This window comes from Tenrec ecaudatus, chromosome 16, assembly GCF_050624435.1.
Source record: "Tenrec ecaudatus isolate mTenEca1 chromosome 16, mTenEca1.hap1, whole genome shotgun sequence".
Taxonomy (NCBI): Eukaryota; Metazoa; Chordata; class Mammalia; order Afrosoricida; family Tenrecidae; genus Tenrec; species Tenrec ecaudatus.
This window is the reverse complement of record NC_134545.1, coordinates 7,334,075-7,344,572: the sequence shown is the minus strand read 5'-3', so window position 1 is coordinate 7,344,572 and position 10,498 is coordinate 7,334,075. Positions and strand designations below refer to the sequence as shown.

The window sequence follows — 10,498 nt, the reverse complement described above, 5'->3', positions numbered from 1 at the left end:
CATTGGTTGGGGGCGAGGTGGGCGGGGCGTCAGGGAGCCTGAGAGGAAAAGGGTGGCGGCGGCTGCTGTGACTGAACGGAGCCTGGTGACAGGATGGTGAGGGCGGCGGAGGCAACCCCCGAGGCCTGTCTCTCGGCCGAGGGGCTGCGCCGATCGGGGCCGCGGAGACGCTCTGGGCGAGGGCTGGGGCGGGCGCGGACGCCTTGGCCGGCGCGGCCCTGGCCGGCCTGGAGGAGGCCGCCGGAGGAATGGGAGCGGCCGCCTCTCTCGGCGTCTCGCCCTGGCCGCGCCTCCCCGCCCCCGGGCCGGGCCGGAGGGCGTCCCAGTGGAGAGGGTCCCCGCTCAGCTGCTCTGCGTGTCACGGGACGCGCACACCCAGCCGGGGCAGGCCTCGGGCCTGTGCTTCAGGAAAGGAGTACGGTCTTCTTCCGTCTCCAGATGTTCCAGCTTCTTCCTGGCAGAAAGCACGCCCCGCTGCTGCTGCTGCTGGCCGGGGTGCTGCTGTTGCCCATCCCCACTCCGCCACGTAGTCCGCTTGCAAAACGAGAAGTATCGCGCCGAATTCCCCACTTGTTTTAAGTCGGCCTCCGGGGAAAGCGGATAAAAAACGCACTCCCCTTTGCCCCTCAAATAACCTGCTAACCCCCTGTTGAACTCCGTGGTGTGCCATCAGAGGACTGGATCAGGCAATTAAAATAGAATATCCTTTTTTTTTTCTTCTGGAAATTGCGATTCAGACTAGGATTCTTTCCTCGCCTGTGAACTCCCTGAAGTTGCTTGGCAATTTTTGTGAATGTGCACGTTCTGATGGGGAGAGGACCAATCTTTGCACCAAGGGTTAATTTGGGGCGCTTTACTTCCCTGAGGCCATTACCCCTGTACGGGAGGGGCCTCTAGCTGCTGTCAGTTTTTCTGGCTGCTCTTGATCCCTGCCTCCTACCCCCTCCCTCCCCAGGAAAAAAAGCAAACTGTTTCAGCAACAGCCCTGATGAACTTAGTATTAATTTTGATAAGGTTCATTGTAAAGAGACTTCTCTTTCATAGGCATCGGTTGCATGTTTAAGATTATCAGGATTCTGCTACTAACATTGCTCTTTCAAGAAGTGGCCTATTCCAAGATAATGGCCTGTGCTTTTATCACTTTACACAGTATGAAAGCTTTAATCAATCCCACGTGCGGTTTTTGTTTCTATTTTTTTTTTTTTTTTGCTTCTAGACAGACTCCCTCTGTCGTTAACCCTGCCCTCCTGTCACTGTGGAGCCAACAAATAAGTCATATCGGCATTTGGGACTTAGATTTGAAATAGCTGTTCATATTTACAGGATAACTGCAGTAACTTCCCATTTGTTGGGGGGTAGCAAATTCATTGTCACATTTGGGTTTCCTTTGGAAACAGTTATCCGTGTGAAGGCAAGTAATCGCCTGGCCTGTGATTCAGGTTTTGAGAGGTGAACACACTTTACATACAGGTCATAGTGGTCCATCAGGTGTTACGTGAAGGAATTGTACAGAAGTCAATCGCAGCAATTATTTTATTATTAGAAACCTCGTTTGACAAAGAACCCTACAGACTTTCAAAACTTAGTATAAAATATCCAGTTGGTGGATGGGTGATTTGGGTATGTGGAAGGATCAATTCTAGTTGGTCAAAAAGGGTGTTTGTTTTTACCACCTCTGCCTTTTCAATAAGGAGTCTTGGTTGGTACGGTGGGCTATGCATTGGACTGTAAACCTTAAGGTCAGCAGTTCTATTATACCAGGTGCTTTGAGGGAGAAAGATGAGACCATAAAGACTACAGACTGGGAAACCAAAAGAGGCAATTCTCTGTCCAGTAGGGTTGCTATGAGTTGGAATTAATGAGTGTGGGTTTTGTTTGTTGGCAGTCTCTTTACTTGATCATGTATTCACTGAGCTGTGTTAGATCCTCTGTAAAAACAGTGACCTTACTGCGCAGCATTTTCCAACTGCTAAAGATTTTATTGACATATAATTCACATACTATATAATTTGGTGGTGGTTTAAATCTTAAAAGAGTTACACAACCAACTACTAAAATTTTGAACACAAGATATTAAAATTAAAATATCTGAGGGATTACTAGATCCTAAGAATCCAGAAAATGTCAGTCTTCGTTTAAGCTATTACTGGTGGAATTTTCTGATTTTTTTATGTAATAGGCTAAACAGAACAGGGAACAAAAAAGATGGGAGTTAAGATGGAGAACAAGAAAAATGCTAAGAGAAAAATCTGACAAGGCTAAATTTTAATACCTGTGTGTGTGTCTCTAAAATTATAGCAAATTGTTCATTTGTTATTATTTGAGCAAAGCTGATTTTTTAACATTTCATAACACTTAAAAATCATTAACAATTGTTTGCATTTTTATTTGGATAAAGGTTCTTTTTTATGTTGTTGGTTCCTTTTCGTTGCTTTTTAACATTGGTCATGTTTCACCTTTTTTATTTTTCATCCCCTGTCTGCAATCAACTTCTCCATTCCACTAAGGCTGGGCACAGAGTAAGTTTCTTCTCTTAGCTCCTACTAACAGTGGTGGCTGGGTGGCTGATAACTGGGTTTCTTACCCTTTTAAGGGCTGCCAAAAAAGAGCCAAATTCCTATGCTTTGGTTGTGTTGGTTACTTATTGAGTTTAACAAGACTGCCAATCCTAGGATCTTTTGTTATTAAAAAAAATAAAACACAATCTATCCTGAACCTGACCTGTCAGAGTGTGTTAGATTTGGGGCAAGGATATGCCTTAAAGTAATACCATTTGTTTCCCCTATAACTTGACCCCTACTGGAAACAAAGAATTCTGTTCTAATAAGAACATTTACTATTTTGAAATCATTTATGTGGTCACGCATACAATTTTAGGCTGCTAATTGTTTTGTTACACATGGTGATAATCCCTAGCCTAAATAGAATTTAGATAATCCTTACAGCGTGCCATGTTTTTTCTAATGTTCTTTCTAGCACGTTCAGATTGAATGGCCCGATCACTATTAGTCCCAAACATTTTCAGATGTCTGTGGAACCCTGATGACATTTGGCTGCTGGCTAAAATGTCAGTGGCCTGAGCCTACTAACCACTCCACGGCATAGAGATATGGTTGCTGTCGAGTCAAAATCAACTTGATAGCAACAGTTTTGGTGGTGGTGGTGGTTTTTTGTTTTAAATGGAAATTTACCCTTTCATGGGTTTACTTGTTTGTTTTCTTTAATATACAAATCAGTGTTTTACCTTTTTTTTCCCCCAAAAGCCAGCTCCCCATATTAACTATGTCCCTCAATCCATTTCTGAAGGGACCCCTCCCCTCCCAATGAAGATTTTTCTATATCCAGGTAGTCTTGCATTGGTTACCTGCAAGGAGGAAAGTGTCATGGTAGTTCTTATTGCTGTACCCAATGAGGGTTATACCCAGTAAGATCTGGATGGGATACTGAGCAGGTATCACAGAGATACCCAGTCTCATTAAAGGAGAAGCCCATTTCCCTTTAAAGCGTGCTCAGTTTGTAACTCAGCGTTGACTTCAGTCACTCTGTCTTCATAACACTCTGTCCTCTGTACTCATTTTGATTTTTTGTTGCCAAGTAAATCAAGCTTGTTTTAGTCAATCATTGTCATTTCACACATTTTATTTTTGATTCATTTAAATTTGCAAATTTGTTTTCTGTTGTAGATATTTTGTTTTCTCTGATCCTATGAGGAAATAGTCATGCCTTCTTCAAACATAGTTAGGACCTGGTGGAGCTATGGGTTAGGTGTTAGGATATTAACTGCAAAGTTAGTGGTCCAAACCTACTGGCTGCTTCCAGCAAGAAAGCTGAAGCTCTCTGCTTCAGAAACCCCATGTAGGGTTGCAGTGAATCAGTACTGACTCAATGGCAGTAAGTTGTCCATAAAAGAAAATGTCCTTTTATAGAACTGAGATTTGCTGCTAATTAACATGAAAAAATTGGTTTGGGTTGTCCTTTGGTAGGCAGCATTTAAATAACCTTTTGACAATATTCAGTTAAATGCCAATTTAAATAATATATGTCAGATCTTAAGAAACTTCATATTTAGTCCCTCTGTCATAAATGAGTAATAATTTTGGGGGTGGTGGGGGTGGTGGTGGTAATAGTTTAATGAACAAATATTGCCATTTTTTGGCTATTTCTACAGTGTCAGTCTAATAAGTACAAATTATCAAATTAGTTCTTTAGACATACATACATATTTAACAATACCCTCTGTTTGCATTTCTGAAGGTTTTATGAAATTTTGCATTATAACTGCAGAAATAAGAAATACCCTATCAATTTTCTAGAATACCAAAACTCATAGGACCCAGTAGTATATTTTCATCCAGAATTTTTTTTTATTCACAGTATTTTTTAATTCTCTAAATGAATCTATTTTAAGCTTTTGGTTGTTAACTGAAAGCTTGACAGCCATTGTACAGAAGAAACCTGCTTCTGTAAAGATTTAAAATCGATGGAGCAGTTCTACCCTGTCCTAAAGTGGCACTATGCATCAGAATCGACTCGATGGCAGTAGGTTTGGTTTCAGTTAACTGAATCCTTTTAGAATGCTTGATTTTGTCCTTGCTAAAGAGAATGTCAAACTGTGTTGTTTATTCACAACTATCTGACCAAGGGGAAAAAGCAGAATACGTTGCCTCGGTTTGCTGTTGCAGTGGTCACGACAGGAATGGTACAGATAACTCTGTTCTCTCTCGGGTTCTGGAATCTCTGAGAAGGTTGCTATAAAGGGGGAGCGATCAAAGGATGATGTGGACATGTAACTACCTCGGCATAGTCTGGGTCATATTTTGACATCCTGTTTAACATTATCTGTTATCTCACTTGGCGCTTTCAAGTTGGTGCTGGTATTGGGAGATCTGCACATCCCCCACCGCTGCAACAGTCTGCCAGCTAAATTCAAGAAGCTGCTGGTTCCGGGAAAGATTCAGCACATTCTCTGCACAGGAAACCTTTGCACCAAAGAGAGCTACGACTATCTCAAGACGCTGGCTGGTGATGTTCATATTGTGAGAGGAGACTTCGATGAGGTGACGGGGCCAAATAGTTCCTTTTCCTGATCCATATATGTGCTTATGTCCAAATGTGTCTGTAAGCTCTATCCTTCCTCAAATATTTTTGTTTCAAATTTTCCAAAAGTTGTTTTTAAGTTTACTTTATGAACTGCACATGCCCCTCCCTTACGGTTTGAAGTACACTAATTTGGATTTCCCACTCAACATTAAATACTTGTTCAAATTACTCCAGTGCTGCTGAGTAGCAGTGGCTCTGTTCTCTTCTATAGTGACATCACTTCGTTTCTTTGCACTTCTCCCCTCCCCACCTGACTGCCCTGTCCTAAACCATCATTGTCACTCTCCCATATCACTCTTTCCTGATTCCATCTTTCCACATTCCCAAGTTTGATCTCCAAATAGCAACCAGGATGACCCTTGTGAATGAAGTAAGATCACATCATGATTCTGTTGAAAGCCCTCCCCTGGCTCTCTGGCTCCTCTTGACATTACAAGGACCAGAGAATTTTAAGAGTGAGTGAGTGAGTGATTGTGTGCGTGTGTGTGTGTGTGCGCGAGCGAGAACACTACAATGGGCTACCTGTTGGGCTGCTTACTGCAGGGTCAGTACTTCAAACCCACCAGCTGCTCTGTGGGAGAAAGATGCTTTTTATTCCTATAAAGATTGTATAGTCTTGGAAACCCATGGAGGCAGTTTTACTGTCTTATAGGATTATGAGTCAGAATCAACTCAATGGCAGTGGTTGTGTGTGTGTGTGTGTGTGTGTGTGTGTGTGTGTGTGAGAGAGAGAGAGAGAGAGAGATATCTATATCTTGCTTTTGGTGATGATTATATGACTCATCAAGAATTGTATATACTAAAAAGGGTCATTTGACTGTATGTAAATTGTACCTCAACAAACTTGATTTAAAAAATCAAGTTGGGGGGGTAAGAAAGGGAGAACCGATCACAGGGATCTACATATAAGCTCCTCTCTGGAGGATGGGCAACAGAAAAGTGGGTGAAGGGAGACACCGGGCAGTGTAAGATAAGATAAAATAATAATTTATAAATTATTAAGAGTTCATGAGCAAGGGGGGAGGGGGAGAGGGAAAAAAGGAAAATGAGGAGCTGATTCCAGGAACCCAAGCAGAATTTTGAGAATGATGAGGGCAACGAATATGTAAGTGTACTTTACACAATTGATGTATGTATGGATTGTGATAAGAGTTGTATGAGCCCCAATAAAATGATTTTTTTTAAAAGACCACAGTCCTTGATTGTGGTAACAATTGTACAATACTGCTGTATGTGATTGAACTATAGAATAATATGATATAATATTAACTCCCAGTAATAATAATAAAAAGTTTTAAAAAATCAAGTTAGGGGTTCTGAAGTTATATCTTGTCCCTTTATCAAATAAGGAGATCTTAAGCAAATTAGTGCCTCTTTCTGAACCTTTGTTTCCTCTTGTATAAAATGTGATTGGACTCCTGCCAGTGTTAGAACAGTTTAACTTAGCAGGCTAACCGTGATTCCAGTATAAAACACTTATTCTAATGGAGGACTAAGAAGCAAGACTCTGCTGATACAGACCTCCTAGAAAAAAGGGGTCGGAGAGAGTAGCCCTTCTTGGAAAGTCTTACAGGACCGGCTGTATTACCAACATTTGGAAGGGGGTGGGGGAGACAATTTCCATTCCTGGAATCGTGCTGCTTTATAACTTATTTAGCCTAGTTGGTGCTAAAGACGCATGGCAATATCTTCGTGTGTGTGTGTGTAAATAGTGTGTTGAGTGATTAAAAAGGTGGAAGACAATGAGAAGAGAAAGAAGCAAGCTTCTCGTCAGCAATTAGACGTTGATTAATACAGAGTAGGGCCTTGTGCTGAGCTAGATAGTTTCCACTAGAGTTGTGTTTTTCTCCTTTTCTGTTTGCTAAATTCACAGCCTCTGGCTCCCCTATTCTGCTCCACACTTAAACTGTGTGTCTTGGACATGTAATTTTAATTGCTCTGTACCTCAGTTCCTCATTTGTAAACTGAGGATCATAATAGAACTTAGCTCTTAGTGTTTTTATTAAATAGGCTGATATAAGAACAAGTGCATGGCTGACAGTTAAGCACCGTGTTATCATTATTTTCAGCTGTATAACTAATAAAGCCTAGGATAAAAATTGAAAACACCCCTTAGCTGACAGGTCATATGTCTGGGATCTTTAAAGAAGAAATCACAAATTTAGGGGAATAATTATTTTCTGTACCATGTCCTAAAGAGCTGATAATCTCTAGAGAGAAACAGAATAAAGGGAGTCCATGATAAATGCGGGTTTGCCTGTAAGAAACACAGTTGCAGCCTTAGAGATTGAGAAGAAATATTCTGGTTGTGTGGTACTGTTTCAAAAACTCAGATTAGATATTTCAGTGGGCTGGTTTTTCAAAGATTAGCATCTCTAAAATACTTCTTTAAAAAAAAAGTTTAATCATTTTATTAGGGACTCATACAACTCTTATCACAATCCATACAGACATCAATTGTGTAAAGCATTTGTACATTCATTCCCCTTATCATTCTTAAAACATTTACTCTCCACCTAAGCCCCTGGCATCAGCTCATTTTTACCCCTCCTGCCCCGCTCTCCCTCATGAACCCTTGATAATTTATAAATTATTATTTATCTTGCCCTGACGTCTCCCTTCACCCACTTGCCCTGTCTGACGTCTCCCTTCACCCACTTTTCTGTTGTCTATCCCCCAGGGAAGAGGTCACATGGAGATCCTTGTCATCGATTCCCCCTTTCCAACCCACTCTCTCTCTACTCTCCCAGTATCGCCACTCACACCACTGGTCCTGAAGAAATCATCCGCCCTGGATGCCCTGCGTTTCTAGTTCCTATCTGTACCAGTGTACATCCTTTGGTCTAGCCAGATTTGTAAGGTAGAATTGGGATCTTGATAGTGGGGGAGGATGAAGCATTTAGGAACTAGAGGAAAGTTGTGTTTTTCATTGTTGCTATATCACACCCTGACTGGCTCATCTCCTCCCCGAGACTCTTCTGTAAGGGGATATCCAGTGGCTGACAAATGGACTTTAGGTCTCCACACCACACTCCCCACCTCATTCACTATGACAAGATTTTTTTGTTCTGATGCCTGATACCTGATCTCTTCGACGCCTCGTGATCACACAGGCTGGTGTGCTTCTTCCATGTGGGCTTTGTTGCTTCTGAGCTAGATGGCCGCTTGTTTTCCTTAAAATACTTATTTCTGTATGTCTTTTTCATTGCAGAACCTGAATTATCCAGAACAGAAAGTCGTGACTGTTGGACAGTTCAAAATTGGTTTGATCCATGGACATCAAGTTATTCCATGGGGCGACATGGCCAGTTTAGCCCTGCTGCAGAGGCAGTTTGATGTGGACATTCTTATCTCAGGACATACTCACAAATTTGAAGCATTTGAACATGAAAATAAATTCTACATTAACCCAGGTTCTGCCACTGGAGCATATAATGCCTTGGAAACGTGAGTAGTAGGCATCTTGGAAATTTGTAAAGCTAACAATTGTTCAGTGTGATGCTCCATAAAAGAAATCCAACTGATAGAAGAATGCCCCGCCTTTGGGCACACTTTTGCTAACTATTATTTTTTAGCATTTTGTAGTGGGGTGGAAATTTACTGAGGAAATTTGTTTTTCCGTTTGACAGTTTGTGTATGTTTTGCTACTTGTCATTAGTTTCAGTCCTGTCTCTGCCACAGCACTTTTCCACTTGCTCCCTATGATTCCATTACACTTGATTCATTTTTTTAAGTTTCCATTATTACTGCCTTTAATTACCAATATTTTTATAAATCTGATCTTTATTGGTCTTTGGGGGTGGGCAGTGATAATGTTAACAAATTATGTGCTGCAACATTATATTTAATATGGTTAATAATAATAATCTGAAAAAAATTATAAACTGCACCAAACAGGGTGGAGGGGGAGACAAGGAGGCAGTCGCAAGTAAGTGCAGTGATTGGCTAATAAGTTGAGAACTACCTGTACAAAAAAATACTGACAGTGTTATTTTTTTTCCAGAAACATTATTCCGTCATTTGTGTTGATGGATATTCAAGCTTCTACTGTTGTCACTTATGTGTACCAGCTAATTGGAGATGATGTGAAAGTAGAACGAATCGAATACAAAAAATCGTAAAGCCAGGCCCGTCCTGATATTTTTGTTTGTTTGTTTGTTTTCTGTCCCCTCTGTTTAAATCAAGTAATTAAACATTTGAAGCCACATTGTACCACTTTTATAATTTTTGCAGTAAAATATATCTTCTCTGTTCTTAATTGCTGTAAGATCTAAGAATATATTTAGTTTATAGTCTTTGATGTCTATGAGAAATTGTCCACCATGGAGTAAATGACCAGCTGTTAGGAAAAAGTTATCATGATAAATACCTTCAAAGTTGATACTTGGAATTTTATTATGAAAGAAGTGCATGAGGGCAACGAATATAGACTTCCTTGTATACACTTTACTTTATTCAGAAATAAACTTTAATCTTCCATTTATGCTTTCTTGATCACTTGTTTTTAATTTTAAAAACCTTAAAAATGAGAGACTAGATGGGGGCAACAAATGTACAAATGTGCTTGATGCAATGGATGCATGTATGGATTGCGATAAGTTGTACGAGCCCCCAATAAAATGATTTTTAAAAGGTAGACTAAATGAAACTGCAGAAGTATTCAAGTGATGAAGTTGACAGAGGAAGAGAACTTAAGAGAGCGCCCTTGCATCCTCATATGAATTTGTATTTTCTAAATATTTTCTACATAATAGAAAATGTGGATATGAAATCCATTGTGATTTTTTAACTGTAGAAATAATTGCCTTCCTCTCATTTTTTCAAGATTTAACTAATTATTTTTTAAAAACACTTTAGTAGAGAAAGACATGTGAATATATAGTAAAAGAATCCTATCACTGCAAGTACTCCCAAATTAATGTAGTCTAATTATATATAGCATTTTTATAAAGTAGGAAAGATCATAATTTCCATATTTTAATTGTATTTAATCAGCAAGTATTTTTTAAGTGCCTACTTTGCAAGCCAGGCTGTTGCTCTCTATCTGATGCTGTTGTAGGAGAGGGTACCCCCCAAAACCAGAATTCCTTCCGCATGCCCCCCTCCCGAAAGCTATTTATTTATTTTATTTTTTTTACAAAACAACCTTAACACCTTCAAAGTACTCTCCATTACACTTAATCCATTTGTCAAATCTGCAATTCCATTCTTGGAAACATTTTTCAAACTCATCTGTTTGGATGGCTGACAGCACCTCTCATTAACCGCTGCCCTTTCCCTCTGCATTCTCAGAAACAAAAAGTCACATGGAGCAAGCTCAGCATGGGGCAAGAGACATGCTTTTTTTGCCCAAAGCTGACACACTGAGATGGCTGTGTGAGTAGGTGCAAAAGCAGTC

The 10,498-nt window shown here is 40.4% G+C and overlaps 1 protein-coding gene and 1 pseudogene across 2 annotated transcripts; both read left to right on the top strand.

The window, feature by feature from the left end:
- Positions 1-20: 20 nt before the first annotated feature.
- On the top strand, positions 21-9,583 carry VPS29 (VPS29 retromer complex component). Of its 2 annotated transcripts, none has more exons than XM_075534893.1 (4): positions 21-96; positions 4,866-5,057; positions 8,312-8,547; positions 9,104-9,583. In XM_075534893.1, the coding sequence occupies exons 1-4, from the start codon at positions 94-96 to the stop codon at positions 9,219-9,221; spliced, it is 549 nt and encodes a 182-aa protein (XP_075391008.1). In that variant the 5' UTR covers positions 21-93; the 3' UTR covers positions 9,222-9,583. The 2 variants fall into 2 exon arrangements, with proteins under 2 accessions (XP_075391008.1, XP_075391007.1); XM_075534892.1 differs by lacking the exon at positions 21-96 and adding an exon at positions 2,397-2,519.
- On the top strand, positions 6,584-6,696 carry LOC142430097 (small Cajal body-specific RNA 4; annotated as a pseudogene).
- Positions 9,584-10,498: the final 915 nt, after the last annotated feature.